This window comes from Vanellus vanellus (assembly GCF_965231255.1).
Source record: "Vanellus vanellus genome assembly, chromosome: 3".
NCBI lineage: Eukaryota > Metazoa > Chordata > Aves > Charadriiformes > Charadriidae > Vanellus > Vanellus vanellus.
The window spans coordinates 10,614,471-10,632,587 of NC_138907.1; the positions used below are offsets into that span (position 1 = coordinate 10,614,471).

The following is an 18,117-nucleotide window of genomic DNA, read 5'->3' on the forward strand; positions in this document are numbered from 1 at the left end:
CTCTGCTTTGCTGTTCTCTTTAATACTGTCTTCTTTTAGTCTCATGATTATGTTCTACGTATAGCTTACCATATGATGATACAGCTCCTTGCGCGTCATCCAGAGGGGTTTCTGTGTAGCTGTGTTGACAGTAATGGGTTCTTGACGCTGCGCTGCGATGTCGTGCTGTTAAGGGCACACCTTCAGTCATGTCCTAGGCTTCTGCGTAAACTGGTGGAAAACAGAATGTGGCTTTATTGCAGTTGAGAACCTAATTAATTGATATACCAAACTGCATACTGGAAACTGAGGAAACCACTTTAAGCCTCTGCAAATGCTGTTTAGCCTTATTTTTATATCCCTAGAGGCAGAATGAGATCTGTCAGTTGCTGGCACAGCAAAGGGAAGATTGTTCTGGGAGTATTGACCCTTTTTGCCCTCTGCCTCTCCAGTTGCAAGCAATTACCAAAAGCAACTAACTGCAGAATGTCAGAATTTACTATTTAGGCAAAATAAGTCTTGATGGAAAATTTTCACATGCTTCTGGACTTCCGGTGTGTTCTCTCCCTTTTGTTCTGAAATACTGTAGTTGTGTGTCTCTCTGGTTGGTTTTTAGACAAGGATATCAGGAAGTTTAAGTGGAAGTTTGTTACTGCTTTGGTAGAGGATCCAGTCTCTGAATCGGCTGCAATTTCCAAACATAAAACTGCATGTTGGGTGACCTTCTGTACTGGATAGACTAAGTACTGTTTGTTTTTTATGCTGCACTTTCACAAAACCCTAAGGAGATATTAATGTGATGTAAAGTGGATCAGGTGGTATGTATGTGCCTTGTAGAAGTTACATTTTACTATTGAAGCAAATGCACTAAATGGAGGTAAGAAATGTTGAGGAGACTGTTGGTGTTAGGAAAGAAATGGATATGGAAGGTTTGAAAGCTTCTGGTTCTGCAAGATCTGTTTGCTGTGGTTTGCTGTATGCTGGCCACTTTCTAGGACTTCCCAAGAACCTCAGTTCCTCCTTCATACCCAAACTTGGTGAGCAACTTGTGACCTGACTTTGGTCTGGTAAATCAAGCTGCTGATAGGGATTTTTCAGGTTGTTACAGGGAAAAAATTTGTCAAGCTTTTCAGCAGTAAGAGTACAAGATTTCTTTTAGTCATTCTTATGGATTCACAGATTTAGTCCATTCCTGGCAAAATCTGAAATGTAAAGTAGGGTACAAGGAATGTGCTTTAATTGAGATTCTCTATAAATTTGAAGAGGATAGATGAAGTGGTACTGCTTGTTAAGGGCACACCTTAACCTGAGTCTGCTTAATTTCTGGGACAAAACAAATAAATGTATGCAGGTGCCAGCTACAGGTATGTCTATTTTCTGTTTGAGATGGAGAAAAAAAAAATTAGGTCTGTCTGGGTGATGTTGTGAGTAGATGAGTGATAACCGGTCAACAGTGGGACTCTGTTAACCTGCTTAACTTGGCGTGTGTCCCAGGAGACCTCTTATGTTTGCCGTGCTGAAGAAGCACTATTTTTGCTAATAAGTTTACTAATATAATTGTCTTTCTAACTTATGTTAGGTTAGTATAAATGCAATGCTAGCTTCTTCAAAGAAAACTTGGTCTCTTTTTTTAAATTTCTTCATACCAGGTATTTATAATAGCTGTCTAAGAACTAGCTAAGCACCCTCAATCCTTAAAAATGTTGTGTCAGCGTGTGGTATGCAGTGACTCACAAGGCTAGCTGTATTATGGCTGGGGCAGGGAGGAAAAAAGGTAAGGTTTATTTAAAATAAAATGAAAAGGCTTGTGTTTGTCTTCAGAATTCAACATAATCTTTGTAATCTTCCATGAGTGTGTTTAATAGTTGTAATAAAGTAGGAGAAATTCTGGTAGGAAAGCTATAAAGAAATGCGTGTTGTGTTTAACTGGCAGAGAGTTTACTGAAGCATTTCTGAGAATAGCTATATGGTGTTTGTTTTTTTTTTTTCCTTCCAGTTGATGCTGATGAGATAAAACGACTAGGAAAGAGATTTAAGAAGCTTGATTTGGACAACTCTGGTTCTTTGAGTGTGGAAGAGTTCATGTCTTTACCCGAATTGCAACAGAACCCGTTAGTACAGCGAGTAATAGATATATTTGACACAGACGGAAATGGAGAAGTGGACTTCAAAGGTAAGACAGTGCTTTGTGACAGGTGGTGGTATTTTATCGCAATTCCTGGAGCCTGGGAATTCTAGTTTTGCAAGGGAAGGGTGAAGAAAAGGTGTTAATCAAAATAAGGTGCTAATTCCTGGCGAAACTGAATACCAGTAAAACTAGTTTCCCTGGCCCATTAGGGCACTCCTGAATGAAATGCTTAGAAGAGCAGATTGTTTAGTAATAGCTTTCCAGGTCATACCAATTTAGGACTACTCATTAAGTATCCCTTGAAGTACACTAATTCATAGTCTTAATTGTGGTCCTATCTGAAGTATATTCTTAGGCTGAAGAGACTGAAAAAAGTGGGATAAATTGTGTAAGTGGTGTGTCTGTGTGTAAGTTGTATTTATCTAAATGTTAAGAGATCTGTCTTTCCAAGTATTTTCAAAATAGTTTTCTAAATTGTGAAAGAGGTCCGAATTTTTCTGTTGATACGTCCTTTACAGGATTCTTTTTATGATCTTGGGTAGACACTTCAAGTGAAAAACAAGTATTTGATTTAGTACATTCTTCAAAAACTTTAGACTTATTTTAAAAAATAACGATTAAAAGGGCCAGCAGGTTGAAAATCTTAGTTACTAGGTGATGTTAAAACAGTCTCTGTCTCAGAAATGATAAAGTCTGTAACTTCTGTTCAGGGTAATACTTTACCTCTTGTTGCTCATGACTGGAAAAGGTTAATCAGTTTTTCTTGAGTGTTTGTTGTGTTTGTTTTGTTTTTTTTTTTTTTTTTAATTGGAGCAAATTCTTAAATCTCATATCATCAAGCTGGCATTTTAAGTAAAATGTTAACACACAAAAGCTGCTAACCTTCACAAAATCCTGTAAATTTCTATAAGGAGAACTACAGCGTAACTGGAATGTTGAGTTTTTGAGACTTTTTCTTGGTATCAGTTTCCAAAGTAGTAATTGTTGTATGTAATCGTTCAAAATTCCCTTGTGAAAAATAGGCAGTGATGAAAGATGATGCTATATTGTATGTGACATTGAGCTGTGATTAAAAGAATTATCAAGAGCTGTTCTTCTTGGGTGGGAACAGGAAGTTGTCAAAATCAATTTTCAGTGGGAAAATGATGCTGTTGCAGTAAGTGGCAATGAATTCTGTTGTTGTCTGGCCAAGTTTGAGTCATTTAATTTCTTTTTTTCTGTCTCAGAGGGAAGCTCAAAGGAAAGAATTTTAATCTGAAAGAGGGTAGATTTAGATTGGATATAAGAAATTCTTTACTCTGATGGTGGTAAGACGCTGGCTCAGGTTGTCCAAAGAAACTGTGGCTGCCCCATCCCTGGAGGTGTTCAAGGCCAGGTTGGATGGGGCTTTGAACAACCTGGTCTCCCACCGGAGGTATCCCTGCCCATGGCAGGGAGGTTGGAACTAGATGGTCTTCAAGGTCCCTTCTAACCTAAACCATTCTATGATAAAGAATATTGCAAGTGTGAGGAAACTTGCGTTCTTTTGTTGAAAGACTCAAAATTTATACTAACGTCTCATAACCATAATAGTAAAACTGAAGTTATCAGTCAAGCATTTTGTTGATAAATACCATCAGAATTGTTGACTTAACTTCACAAAACTTGTTCAAACTGTAGTAGGCCTTTCAATCTAATGCTATATTGCTATACCCCTCTTTTCTATACCATAGTTTAGCTGTTTCTGTAGTTTAGCTGGTTTCTATACCATAGTTTTGCACTGTTGTCATTTTTACCACCCAAAGTTCTAGGAAGTGTAGTTATGGGATCTCATCCAGACACATCACATCCCAGGGCTTTTTGGCAACTGAAGAGTTTACTGCTGGGATAATGACTTCATTGTTAAACAGTGCAAATTTTCTTTTTTACCCTGTTTCTTATATAAAAATAATTTTTTAGTTTTTTTTTTTTTCTAGAGCAGTTTTCAGTTTTATGTAATTCTTGCATTAAGTTGAGAAACCAGTCTTGAGAAAGGAGCTCTACAACGAGAATCCCCACTGGAGTAGATTTAGTAGAAATCTCAGTGGAGTTTTGTATCAGATTCTGGTGAAAGTTGAGTTCGGAATTACTTAAATTCTTGTGTGAACAAGTTGGTTCAGTGAATGCAGTATTGAATTTGAAGTACTTCCTGCTAAAGAACACTAAAGTATCAAAGTATGTGGACACTTAGGTGTGTCACAAGGTAGGCAATATTTTAAAGATTTTAGGGCAATTTAGATTCTTGTAACAATTTCTGAAAAATTCCGAATGTTGATTTCCTTGGTTTATTAAAAAAAAAACCTTTTTCGTAAATGTTTTTCTTGTATTCCTTAGAATTTATAGAAGGAGTCTCCCAGTTCAGCGTCAAAGGAGATAAGGAACAGAAGTTGAGGTGTAAGTATTTTTATTTTACTTAACAAAAAGGTTTTGATCCTCAAAAATATACTTTTGTTAGTTTACAGTGAGAAACTAGAAAATCCAGATTCTTCTAAAAAAGTGAGGAATCACAAAGGTAGACTATAAGCTTTTTGCACTCATTTTGTGAAGAATTTGCCAGCACTCTTTTCTGCGGGGAATGTTTTGAGGAGGTTGCCTTCTGAATATCTAAAGTTGCTTCCCATTTTAAGAAAAAATAAGTTGTTTAGGGGTACTTCAATCACAAAACTGCTAGCAATGTGTTTTGCTTTAAGGGAGCATAAGAATAATACGAAATTTTTTGCTACTATAGTAGACCAGCACTAAATTCTTGTTTGAGAACTGCATCTCAGGAGCATATCACCACCCAAGCTTTTGGAGTGGGGAAGGGATAAGTTCAGTCATGGATGTAGCTTTCAAAAACTGACATGATACAGATTTAGGAAAGAAATCTCCTGTACTGAAGTGATTAAAAATAAATTCAGTCTTAATACCAAACTGTATGCAGCAAAGTAACCAGGTGAGATTTTGATTCATCTCTTCCCTGGAAGGTTTTAATTTTTTCTGCTTCCAAATGAGCTGCTACCTGGGTGGGTTGCTTGCGGTGGTGAAGATTTTCCACTTGTGTTTATAGAGTAGTTCACTGCTGGTGCTAAACCAATTTTGATTGACACTTCTAAAATGAGGTGTTTTTTTTTTTTTCTTTTAAATTCAATAGTAGCACCATTCATTTTATTGTTTCTAATGTTTCATGTTTTTCAGAATGAAAGGGAAAGGCTGTTAGAAATCTCACTTAAACTGCAGTGTTTTTATGAGTTTGTGCAGGATGGTGTCATCACTTATCATTAATGCAAAGCCCATGAATGTATATTGCTCTTTTCTGACCACACTTGTTTACTGGAAGTTTTACATGTATTTTACTTCTGCAGTTGCTTTTCGCATTTACGATATGGACAAAGATGGTTATATCTCAAACGGAGAGCTCTTCCAGGTGCTGAAGATGATGGTTGGGAACAATCTCAAAGACACTCAGTTACAGCAAATAGTAGATAAAACCATAATTAATGCAGATAAGGATGGTGATGGAAGAATATCCTTTGAAGAATTCTGTGCTGTAAGTAACACCTAAAGAAAACTTCAATATTTTGGAACTAAAAAAAAAGGAGAAAAAAAGGGAAACAGTATAAAGGGTAAGGTTACAACAGCAGAGTATTTTTTCTGATCTGGCAACAGTCACCCTTTGACACAGCTTTACTATAGATGGTATCATCGTCTTGGGGCTTCCAGTAGAGCAATGTGTCTTAGAGCCTGTGAGCCAGTCCCGAGTCATGCAGATTCAGGTGCAGATTTCCCATGGAATCTAGCGTGCCAGAAGAAGAGGAGGCTGTTGCATTCAGAGCACAGCAACTCGTATAAAGTAATTTCTATGTCACTTTATGACATAATAAACACAAGACTAGTCCTAATTATTTTTGTACATAGACAAAAATGCTAGTCTGACATGAAGACGTATATTGGATTCCATTCTCTATGCTGGTGGAAAATAGCTTTAAAGATGAGTTGCGAGTGACTGGCTTGTCGTAGGAGGCTGGTTTTCCTTGCTTTCAACAGTTAAATTTGATTTAAAAAGAGCACTTTTGTTTTAAATATCTCTAGCTGCTTAATAGAATACACTGAGTGAAAAAACTCAGAGCACGGTGGGCAGGCGTGTACAGGGGGAAAAGGCTTCAAACCATCTGAAAAAACAGAGTATGTCATAGCAGAGGTCTCTTTTAAAAAGTGTGGCTATCGGGGGCGGTGTGTGGAGGGGAGAGGTGTGTTCCATAGAGGTGAACTTTAGGTTAATCTCCTGCGATCTCTAAATTAGGTGTCCGCTCCAAATCACCCTTTAGAAAGGTTTATCTTTGCAGGGTGTGGAGAGAGCCTGGGGAGATTATCACCAGCTGCAGAACAGGGGGATTTTACAAAGGCCGGGGGAGCGGGATTTGTGTCAGTTACAGGGAGAGTAACCCCTCAAGTGCTGCTCTTGAAAAAAGACGAATGGTTGAAAGGCGCATTTTAAAAACTTTGGGTTTTACCAAAGTGGAACGCTTGAATGGAGCACTTGAGACTTGAAATGGTTGATTTTCACCCCATGATGTATTGTTTTAATTAGTTGACAGCAAGTTTTAAATTCTTTCTCTCTTTAAAAAAAAAAAGGTAAATGACACATTGAAACTGGAACATTTGAAAATCACAATAATGAGTGTTTACTTGTTAATTTTAAATGATTTATTAATAAACATACACCTGGGTAGTGCTATATGAGTCAATAGGCACTCAAGCCTTGGTTTTGTTTCCTACGCTTTGAATTTACAACTTCAGTTCAAACATAACTTGTTCATACTCATGATCAATGCAAGTTCTAAAAAAGGGAGGGGGGGAAATCTGCCCTGCCCCAAACTATTAAAGCACAAAGGTTCTATTGCCTGCATTTTTTTTTTTTTTTGGTAGTTACTTTTGTGGCATCGTGTGAAAACCCGTGGTCATCTGCAGAGAACTCAGAATGAGTTGCAGCCTGCAAACACTACATTAGTGAAATGTCTGTTCGTTTTTTGCACTGGGCTGTTGTCTTCTAGCCATCCATCGAATATGATGTTGCCCTTTCTTTTCTTTTGTCCTTGAGCTTCTGCCAAGACTTCTGTCTTGTACTACTGTTTGATTTTTCCTCTAGCTTTCTTTCAGTTTCTTCCGTTGTTCTTGACCTCCTGACAGGACACCTTTCATTCCTACAATCTCTTATCCTCTTGTTCTTGCATTTTACCTTCTTGGAATTTTGTGCCATCTGTCCACCAAAATACTTTCTTTCATGGCATTTGGCCATAACGTTTGGCCTTTGAAGTTTATTTCTGCATTATAGAAAGTTCCTCTGACATTGCACCTTTCTTCCTTTCTCTGGGCACGAATCATATGCCTTTGAACCCTGGTAATTCTTTTCTGGGTGCATGCAGTCTTGTCATAAAATCCTGCCGCCTTTCATAGGGCCCTTTGCTTCTCATGTAAAGATGCAGAGTTTTACAGGATGTTTTAGAAGTAAAGTTAGCTTTTCATTTAACATGCTGAAACCTAATACAAGGTCAGAATATGAGATGGGGGAGGAAAGCCAAAATGATGTAACTGACGCTGTTTTTCAGGCCCTTGAGTGTGTAAATTGTACTAATATAATTACCTTGGTTCATACATAATTCATTCACATATCGCACAGTACTTGTGAAAAGTAAATTAGTTTGGAGAGGCCAGGGAAGTACTGTAATTACGATTGACCTGAATGCACCTTCTGAATAAAGTGTGTTCTTTGTATTGTGCTGACTTTCGGTTCTCATCTATTTACAAACACTTTATTTTTCTCCCAGGTTGTAGGAGGCCTAGATATCCACAAAAAGATGGTTGTAGACGTGTGACTCTGTAGGGCACCACCCAACACTTTTGCTTTCTTCTCCATCTCTGAAGATCTGCTCAAGACGTCCAGCAATGCTCTCTGTGTATTTAAATGGAAGTATTTTTCTCTGTGAAGCCACATTTTCCAACATGAGCCTCATGAAGCCAACTAAGTGTTATTGAACTTTTATTCTCTCAATAACTCGGTGTAGCACTTTAAAGTCTGAAGGACAGCAAAGATGGAAAGAGCATATCAGTGTGGTGGAGAAAGGGAAGGGGTTGGCTTTTTAATTTATTTTTCTTCATCTTTTATAACAAGGAAATATCTATCTATATATATATATGTGTGTGTGTATTTATATATAGATATATATGTAGCTTTCTATATGTAGTAGCTAGGTGGGCTTTAATTTAATATACTTGATTCAGAAACAAAACTAGAGTACAAAGTGCCAAGCAGAATATTAACAGTTCAATATATGGGTATACATCCTTACTTTTATTTCACACAGTTTTATATATATAGTAGAAGAATGTAAAATTTTAACTGGGTGTTAGGTCAACTCTTTTCCTTTTCCTGTGACTGTTCAGATGTTTCTATATATTGACTGGCTGACAAAGCATTGCTTCTTATTAATTCACCTTAATTACATTTTTTTGTAACACAGGAGACTAAGTTTATTTATACCTGTTAATATATTACCAGGGACTGTGTCTCTTTGCTAAATAACTTAGTACAGTTCTACTTAATATGAGACTATAGTTTAATGCTACTGCCAAGAACTAGCCCTCGTGTGCATATAGTAACTGCAGAATGCTTTGATGGCTACTAGATTCATCACCCAGGAGTGCAGAGCAGTTACAGCTGTCCTGAAATTAAGGCAAATCTGCTGTTCTGGATTCATTTTAGCTACAGCTGCGCAAGGTGGTAGAGACATTCACAATTTTCTCTTGTGCTTAGCTTAATGAAATTAGGATCGACGTAACTGTGCAGGATTCCCATCTACTTATTTTATACAGTACTTAGATTATAAAATGTTCTTGCCATTTAAATTCTGTTGTTTCAACCATGATAGTTTCCCCTCTGCATTTAAATACTACTACAGGCAGCATAAATAAACTGGTAATATTTTATATATATATATGTATATAGGATTCATACGGGGGGAAAAATCTTGTTAACCTATGCCATAGAGGAGGAAAACTTCACACTATCTAAATTTATACCTCTTGCGGTTCTCCAGACCTTCACCTGGAGAATTTTTTTTTCTTTTCTAGATTTGTCCATATCATAATTTGTAACGGATGGTAACTTGATATATTTGTGTGATATAAAAGTAGCGAGCCATGTTTTACAACTTTATATCATCCCTTCCCTTTTCTGCAATGGTACTATTGGCTGGAAGAAAAACATTTGCTAGATTTTTTTAGGACAGTACATCTTTCCTGTATAGTAGTTTTTCTATTAAAAACGTTGTTTTATAATCAGCAGTGGAAAGTGCAGGTTGTCTGAACCTATTTCAATTGAGCACCTGTCTGCCATAGCTGTTCCTTCAACTGAGTGCTGCACATCATGGGCTCTGTCTGTGAGAGAGAAATCCAGGTGCTTGGTGTCCTTGCATGACATGAAGTTTTGCATGTAGATCGATTTGAAATGTTCCTCTTGTTTACATAATTTGCATAATTTAAAAGATGATAATGTTGCCAAACTTTGGTAAATGTTTATGTTCAAAACAAAAATCTCCACTACATGTAACTTTTCTTCCTCTGGATCAGTACGTGGCTTATAATCCCAGCCAGTGGTTGTATCTGTTCCAGTGTCAACTGCCATGTGCTCTGCTTCAAGGGGGAACTAGTCTTTTGTGAATTTTTTGTACATAAGTATTTGTTACAAACATTTTAGCAAATGCTTTCGATTTCTCTTACTTGCTTGTGCATATCTTGGCTGGCATTATAGGAATTAGTGCTAATGTTATTTCCTTAGGGGGATTGGAAGGGGAGGGATGAGGGGGTTTTTTAGTTTGTGTGGGGAAAAATGATTTATGTTGAATGTTTAGTTTTTCCTCTGCATGCTACATCATATGTTGTGGGAACTATAAGACCCTTCATACTATATGAATACAAAATAAAATATTTGAACCTTGGCTGGGCTGCTTCAGTACTTACCTAGTCAACTTAAACTGACTCCTGGTCGACTTAAAGCTGCTCTGTACCGTGCTTTAAAGAAAACTTGCTGTTCAGTTTTTGTCTCTATTGAAAAACTGTACAGGGGGTAGAGTCCCCCGAGTACTTCCCAAGCTTTATTTCAGTGTTTCAACACCACTTCTGTGTATTTTTTTTTTTTTTTTTAAAGCCCATCTGGTTCTCTTTGTTAGGGTTCTGAATTGGATAGAATACCTTGTTTAAATCATACCACAATCATTCTGCATTCAGTAAGTGGAAGGTGGTTTAAAAAAAAAAAAAAAACAAAAACAAAAACCCAACAGAACAAACAAAAACCCCTAACCTTAATGTAGGTGGAGAATGAAAGGCAGCTGCTTTCTCAAGGAAAGGTCTGAGTTCTGCTGGTGGAAACAATCCTCCCTGTAGCAGGTATGTCCTTTACGGAAGCTGTTTGCTGTTGCTCTTTGGTGCAGTTGTTTAGGCCTTCTGTGTGTGGCCCTCTGCCTTTCTACTGCTTGTGGTCAGTATCAGTGTGCACCTGCTTTAGGATAAAGATTAGATTACTTCTCAGTGTCCTTGTCTCACTCTCCCCTTATCTTTCAAGCTAATTGAGATCAATGACAAAAGCAACCCCTGAACAGAAAATGCACTAACTGGGCAGGTGCACTGTTTTACCTTGAGCTGCTCGAAGTGGACACGCTTTCCCCTCTATAGCTCAGACTGCTGACAGCTGTACATTTAGGTAACTTAAATCTCTTAGCAGGTGAAGGCTGGAATGAATTTGGCTAGAATAATAATCCCATACTACTGCATGCTGCACTGGAAACTGTTTGCTCTGGTTTTGATAGTCTCATTTTGTTTTGTTTTGTTTTTTTTTCTTGTTCACAAACCTAAACTGAATTATTTTGCAAGAGACTTGTTACCAAGTTTGTCTGGCAGGGGCAGGAGAAAAGGGCCCCTATACAAGTCAAATTGGGATGGTGGCTGGGCTCTGTCATCTCTCCCCCTACTCTGTTACATAAATGTACCACTTCGACGGGAGACAGCACTTTACAGTTGTTTGTGCTCTGGTACGCTGGCACGTATTTAACCTGGCTTCACTAGCCTGCCCTTACAGATCATTTGTGAGAGAATAAAAAGGAATAAAATCTGTATAGGTGCAAATTCTAGGATTAAGTTCAAATGTACTGTTTACCTCTTTGTCTTCTTATCATTTTTGTGTGTATCATCAGCAGCAGAGACTTGTTGGGCAGCCTCCCACTCAACTTTGTGTTCCATTTGATTCTTCCATTTTCCAGGAAGATGCTGGTGGTTATGAACACTTAACTATGCTGATTCCTTTAGGCACAAGCTCCAAGGCTTTCTGAAGTCCTCACAGCACTCTCTTTAATACATGGATGTTCAAAAAGTCAGTACTGAAGCCTGTTTTTGTTTGAGGAGCAAGTTGAAGTAAAATCAGGTACCCGTACTTCCAATATGGATAACCAATTTAAAATAACTTTTAATGACTATACACAAATACTAAGTGTGTTCACATCAGACATACTGTCTGATGTGAAATTAAGACTGCACAGACAGTCCCGGTTTTCTTCTGGGCTTCCAACTCAAGCAGAAGACCGAGTGCTTGTGTAGCCCCAGTCCTTGGTGGTGCAGGCGCACTGCAGCTCAGAATCTTTCAGCTGCTCTGCTGGCCACTGCCCGAATATTGCCGTAAACTTTTGATGGAGGACTTCCTGCAGCAGAAAGCATAAATTCAGTCAGCAAACAAGATAATGGATCTCACAGAAACAGACAGTATTAGAAGTGGAGAAATAAGTCCACGGGTGAGAATGATGGTCAAGGTTAGCCACCCTGTCTATTGCTGTAAGCGCAGAGTTAAGCTGCTGCTGTCAGTGTGGGTTGCTCCTTTGGCTTTTGAGACAGTGCCTTCAAAATAGCCCCTCAGGTAATGCTGCAGCTAAAGCAAAAAGCAGAAAGTCTTCCCTCTGCTCCATGGAGAGGATTTTGGAGCCAGCAACCCAGCCCTGGGCTCCCTGCTTCTTCCCCAAACCCTTCTCTTAAGAAGGACAACAACTCCCAGCGAGCTACTTGCTCCAAATTCAGGTGTGGACACAGCAGGAAAAAGAGAAGACCCACAGAAAGCGGTTTCTCAGACTACAAGATCTATTCATATGTAATAGAGAAGATTAGATAACAGGACTTACCTAAAATTAGATTGCAAATTGCTGTTCGTGCCATTTTAATGTTCTGAAAAGATCCCAAAATATGAATTTTCCTGTAAAAAGCAACCAAAGTAGCATTAGTTAATGGGGAAAAAAAACCCTCCCTGTGATTAAATTTAGTTAATAGAGCATCTAAGGTGAGAGATGACCATGGAATTTCAGATGAGTATACTAGTTCCCTTGCTACAGTTGCAATTAAAAAACCCAAACGCTCAAAACCAGGCAACCTACAACATAGAACCTGTGCTTTCCAAAATCCTTTATAAAATAGATTTTACAATTTGCAAATTCAGTGTAGCAGCTTTAGAACGAAAACACTGTTGTGTGGTTGGTGGGTTCAACTTTGATTATTCATAAGAAGGAATTCTTATGCTCTGTAGAGTCAATTCCAGGTGTGCTGGTGATACTCATTGTTCTTAAGAGGTTAAATAAATAAACAGCGTTCATTAAAAGTTTGTTTTACTAATGCTCTACCACAGTTTCAAAAAAAAAAAAAATCAAGTTATCTTTCTTCCTGGAAGAGGACATGGATTAATTTAAGGAAGTCAATACTTACGTGTCAGCCAGAACTATTCTTGTCCTGGTTACGTTTTCTATAGTGAATTTTGTTTTCCCACCTTTCCCTGCTATTCTCCCTATTGCTCTTGACAGGTGATCTCCTTTCAAAGGTTTGACTAAAACGAGAATAACACACTCAGTAAAACAGCAGTGCTGTATATTTCTGTAATGCTTCCCTTGCTCAAGGTATTGGAAGCAACTCATTTTAAGTAATACAAAAGCAACTTCACTGTAGGTGAAATACGTATGTATCTGTATTCGCCTGTGTGACTGGAAACGAAAATCACATCCAGGGGTACATGACGAGCAGCAGAGAGAAATTCTCATACAGAACTGCAATGGAAGGCAGTCTCTTTGTTACTGAGCTGTTAAGATTGAGGAAAGCAGCAGAGCCAGAGTGGACAGAATTAACACCAGTAGGAATTAAATAGATCACATTTAAACACTGCTCTCCTTGGAGCCAGCTCCAAAGAGTCCCAGTAATACATAAAATAATAAGTGTTTCTGCTGCCTACTTCCCACCCCTTGCTGTCAGGACAGTTTAAAAGTCTAGTGGGTATGTATTCCCGGAAACACTCCATGTCCCCTTTCAGTTTAAAACAATGTTTATGCTGTGACAAGAAAAATCCAATCAACCTGACAAAGCGACATGGCTTTAACAACGAAGGTTTAGGGGTTTTGTTGGGACATCTTAACAAAAATGAGAACCCTTTCAAGCCGCCTGTACCTAGACAGTAATTCTATGTATTGGCATGAAGGTTTCCTGAACCCTGGGGACAAGTGACACAAGTGGAGCAGAGGGAAAAAAAATAAATATAAATGTACACATGACTACTTGATTACCACAGCAGAAACTACTTACCATCTGTAACTTCAAATGATTCTAGAAAAAGATCATCTAATCTGATGAGAGCAAGAGCATCCTAAAATATTGAGATTTGTTATCAGCATGAGTGTTACAGTATGACAGAGTTACAAGCTTATATGTTTTCTTTGCACATATTAACACATGACATCAGTTGTACTTCTCTGCTTTTTTACTGTAGCACTATAAGCATTTATTTCCGTGTAGAGAAGCCTACAAATGCTCAGACCCCCCCATTCACCGCAGACCCTCCTATGCTAATGAAGTCAGTAAAAGTCTGCGGCAACGAGCAGCCTGTACGATACTGCAAAAGGTGGTTTTGTTTTCTATGAGTAAATTTTGAGTTTTGAACAGACTGATGGTTATTGGCTGGGACTAAAGCAAAATGAACAGTCTCTACATGTGCAGAGCACCTCAGAGCCAGAGAGAATGTAATTTCCTCTTTGCCATTAAATATTGCCTCCACTTCATAATTTTAATTCTGTGCTGTTTCAAGATTACCTTTTTATTCTGCATTAGCCTCAGAAATTAGACTTCTAGTAACAATTTCAAACAAACTTATTTCTAGAAAACCACCACAAGATTTTTATTTATTTATTACTGTAATGTGCAGAGGCTAAAGACTTCATGCAAGCAAATTCCAGCAACCTCACAACTGATCTGTTGGGAGACTCACCTCTACTTGAAACCCAAGTATAAATGCTTTCACAAAATCAGCTGCTTTTGTTAGAGCACTAAGGTCCTTTGTCTCTTGACAAGTCTGCAAGACAAGAAGTTACATTTGCAAATTAGGACCATGCAAGTAGGATCAGGACTTGAAAAAAACCTAAGAAATGAAGGCTAACCATTAAAAAGTCGCATTTAGGTAATGTTCCTATATTGCATTTTACTGAAAGACCCAAGTGATAAACTTTGTGCTTTCTTGTAACGTTGACCCTCACGCCCAAGAATGCCCCAACCACTGCAGCCTGTGTTTGGAGGGGAGGGAAAAGAGAAACTGCTGAAAAAACCCACCACCAGTGACTGAGGAGAACCCTTTTTATGAAACAAACAAACCAAGACCAAAACCCCAAACTAAACTGCAACACAGGACAGCAGAGTAAGAGAGAAGGATGATGGCGGGAGACAGCTTGAGGAGGGGAAGTTATTCTGACAGCATCCTACAAATATCACAGCAGGTGATTAGAAACCCAGACAGGTTCAATAAGACATATGGGACAAGATTAACAAGATATTTGAAACAGGAACAAATCAACCCGACAGAGCTGCAAATGTTGGAGTGTTTTCTATTCCCCACCCTCCAGCAGAGGCCACAGGATTTGCTGCCAAAGGGCATTTTTTCAGCTCATGTTCTAAACCTGGGCCAAAGCATTCCTCTGCCACCAGTGGAAAAGTTTGTGCTCATCTGCGTTTACAGATCCTAACAGGGACAGCAAAGAGCAGTCTTTGAAGCTGTAAGACAAGAAAAGCGGGAAACAATAATCGAGGAAGGTAATCATACGAATTTCTGGAGGTTGCGTATATTGCATTTATTTCGAAGGTATTCTGAAATGTCATTTACAGCTTCCACACCATGTCAAAGATATGACAGAAACTCATTTCAAAGTTTTCAATTTTTTATACTCATTATAGATATAGGCAAAGTTCAGTCCACTTGATCAAGAACCTGCTTTTTGACCAGACATCATTTCTCATCAAAAAGCAGGGTTAAAATCCCAGGTTTCTCACCTGTGTAGTTATTCAGTGGAATCACAAGAGTGTTCCTAACTTTCCTTCAAGTTATTTCTAGGAAGTGTAAATAAGGGATAGGTTTGTCACCTTTCCTAATAAGATGGAATCATAGAATCATAGGGTTGGAAGGGACCTCTGGAGATCATCTAGTCCAACCCCCCTACCAGAGCAGGGCCACCTTAGAGCAGGTTGCACAGGAACGCGTCCAGGTGGGTTTTGAATGTCTCCAGAGATGGAGACTCCACCACCTCCCTGGGCAGCCTGTTCCAGTGCTCTGCCACCCTCAAGGTAAACAAGTTCCTCCTCATGTTTAGATGGAACTTCCTATACTCAAGTTTGTGCCCGTTACCTCTTGTCCTGTCACTGGGCACCACCGAAAAGAGCCTGGCCCCATCCTCCTGGCACCCACCCTTTAAGTATTTATAAGCATTGATCAGGTACCCCTCAACCATCTTTTTTCCAGACTAAAGAGACCCAATTCCCTCAGTCTTTCTTCATAAGAGAGATGTTCCAGTCCCCTAATCATCTCGGTAGTCCTATGCCATACCCTCTCCAGCAGTTCCCTGTCCTTCTTGAGCTGGGGAGCCCAGAACTGGACACAGTACTCCGGATGCGGCCTCACCAAGGCAGAGTAGAGGGGGAGGATGACCTCCCTCGACCTACTGGCCGCACTCTTCTTGATGCGCCCCAGGATGCCATTGGCCTTCTTGGCCACAAGGGCACATTGCTGGCTCATGGTCATCCTCTTGTCCACCAGGACTCCCAGGTCTCTTTCTACAGAGCTGCTCTCCAGCAGGTCAGCCCCCAACCTGTACTGCTGCATGGGGTTATTCCTCCCCAGGTGCAGCACCCTACACTTGCCCTTATTGAATTTCATAAGATTCCTCTCCGCCCAACTCTCCAGCCTGTCCAGGTCTCTCTGTATGGCAGCACAGCCTTCTGGTGTGTCAGCCACCCCTCCCAGCTTTGTATCACCGGCAAACTCGCTGAGGGTGCACTCTATCCCCTCATCCAAGTCATTGATGAATATATTGAACAGGACTGGACCCAGTACTGACCCCTGGGGAACACCACTCGTCACTGACCTCCAACTAGACTCTGCGTCCCTAACCACAACCCTCTGAGCTCTGTCTTGCAACCAGTTTTCTATCCACCTTACTGTCCATTCATCTAGCCCACTCTTCCTAAGCTTCCCTATGAGGATGCTGTGGGAGACCATGAATGATGGCCCACTTGTCACTAACAGTACAGTTTTTTTCCTCTAGTTGCTACCATCAAACCTGTGGTAAGATTTCAAGGTTAGGAAGCAAAATTATTGTTGGTGTCTAATTTTCACCATTACATTATAAAATCTCATGCATCAACATTGCTAATATAGTAACTCATCTGTCAAAGGCGTAGCATGAGCTCTGGATATAGACACTTAAAAACAGCTACTCTGAATAGTCCTGAGAAGGAATAAGACTGAAGAATGAGCATCTACAAGGTTTACAATTATATATTGGTATCTGTACCCCATGCTATTGCAGTGCAATCCATTAAGGATAATCATAAGCTGTTAAACTACAGGCCCTTATTTTCTGCCACAAACAGAAGACATTAGAAGATTTAGTGTCCCCCTCAAAAGACACTGCTAGTTAAGAATTGTCACATAAATACTTAGTAGCCTTAAATGTCTGGCAAACACTGCATTCCAAAATCATATCTAACGAACAGACTAAGATTCTTCCTTAATTCTCAAGTACATCATTTTCTCCTATAAAAATTGGAAAAAACCACAACCCCGACCAAAAAGCAAAACCACAAAATCCCAGCAATTTATGCTGGTCCCTTCCAGAAGAGATTAACACTTTAGAATTTTACTTACATTAACTACATACGTCTCAGCAGTAACTGACAGATTTTACTTTGACCCCCAGCGAGGGTTTTCTGGTTAGGTGAAACTATGGGGTTTCCCAAGCACTCTGTGGGATTCAGAAGGCAGCCCTTTAACAGGCGGAAGGAGAACGCCTGCGAGAAGAGGCGCCGCGTTTCGGGGATCGGCCGGGCCAGCGGGAGCAGGAGCTCTCTTTACCTTGATTTCAACGTTCCTCGTTTTCAAATTAAACCTGATTTGAAGTTGCAAGTGCTCCACGATCGGCGTGAATATCTTCATCCAGTTCTCTTTTAACGGAGTGTACCTGTTGGCCGGCACGGGAACCTTCCGCAGTTCGCCTTTTCCAACCTAACGGGGGGGGAAGAGGGGGAGAGGGAGGTGAGGCCAGGCCAGGCCAGGCCGACAACCGGCCGCCGGTATCTCCCCTCCCGGCCTACCCCGAGTGCCTCGGCGGCCACCGGAGGGAAAGCCGGCCTCTTGCTAGGCCGCGGTTCCGCCGTCTCCATGGCGGCGGCGGCGGCCGTCGCTCGCCGTTTCCGCCGGCTCCGCTTGGACGAGACGCTGGTGAAGCCGCCCTCGCTCGCCTCAGCCTCCATGGCGGCGCAGCCGTGAGGAGACGGCGGCGGTCAGGGGCGCGAGCCCGCGAGCCCACGTGCCCCCTCAGCGGCCGCCGGAAGGAGGCCTGTCAGGCGGCGCTCTCCCGCCCCGCCCCTTCCGCCGCTTCCGCCCCGCCCCACTTCCTGCG

At 40.2% G+C, this 18,117-nt stretch overlaps 2 protein-coding genes across 2 annotated transcripts in view; one reads left to right on the forward strand and one right to left on the reverse strand.

Moving 5' to 3' along the window:
- Nucleotides 1–10,101, forward strand: part of PPP3R1 (protein phosphatase 3 regulatory subunit B, alpha) — a 41,812-nt gene extending 31,711 nt beyond the window's left edge. The window contains exons 3-6 of the mRNA XM_082481175.1: nucleotides 1,976–2,152; nucleotides 4,460–4,519; nucleotides 5,470–5,654; nucleotides 7,933–10,101. Of these exons, the coding sequence (XP_082337301.1) occupies nucleotides 1,976–2,152; nucleotides 4,460–4,519; nucleotides 5,470–5,654; nucleotides 7,933–7,980 (470 nt within the window). The 3' untranslated portion in view covers nucleotides 7,981–10,101. The remainder of the gene's footprint in view (nucleotides 1–1,975; nucleotides 2,153–4,459; nucleotides 4,520–5,469; nucleotides 5,655–7,932) is intronic.
- Nucleotides 10,102–11,597: 1,496 nt separating this feature from the next.
- Nucleotides 11,598–18,036, reverse strand: PNO1 (partner of NOB1 homolog). Its single transcript, XM_082480551.1, has 7 exons — nucleotides 17,810–18,036; nucleotides 17,571–17,720; nucleotides 14,442–14,525; nucleotides 13,763–13,823; nucleotides 12,899–13,016; nucleotides 12,325–12,395; nucleotides 11,598–11,853 (listed from the first exon to the last, which is right to left on the reverse strand). Exons 1-7 carry the CDS (start codon nucleotides 17,966–17,968, stop codon nucleotides 11,786–11,788), a joined length of 711 nt encoding a protein of 236 aa, XP_082336677.1. The 5' UTR covers nucleotides 17,969–18,036; the 3' UTR covers nucleotides 11,598–11,785.
- Between the last annotated feature and the right edge of the window lie 81 nt (nucleotides 18,037–18,117).

Coding starts and splice junctions, on each gene's coding strand:
- PNO1 (XM_082480551.1), bottom strand. CDS start 17,968: ATGGAGGCTGAGGCGAGCGAGGGCGGCTTCACCAGCGTCTCGTCCAAG. Junction 17,721..17,809: donor TGGCCGCCGAGGCACTCGGG/GTAGGCCGGGAG, acceptor CCCCCCCGTTAG/GTTGGAAAAGGCGAACTGCG. Junction 13,017..13,762: donor ATCATTTGAAGTTACAGATG/GTAAGTAGTTTC, acceptor TTCTCGTTTTAG/TCAAACCTTTGAAAGGAGAT.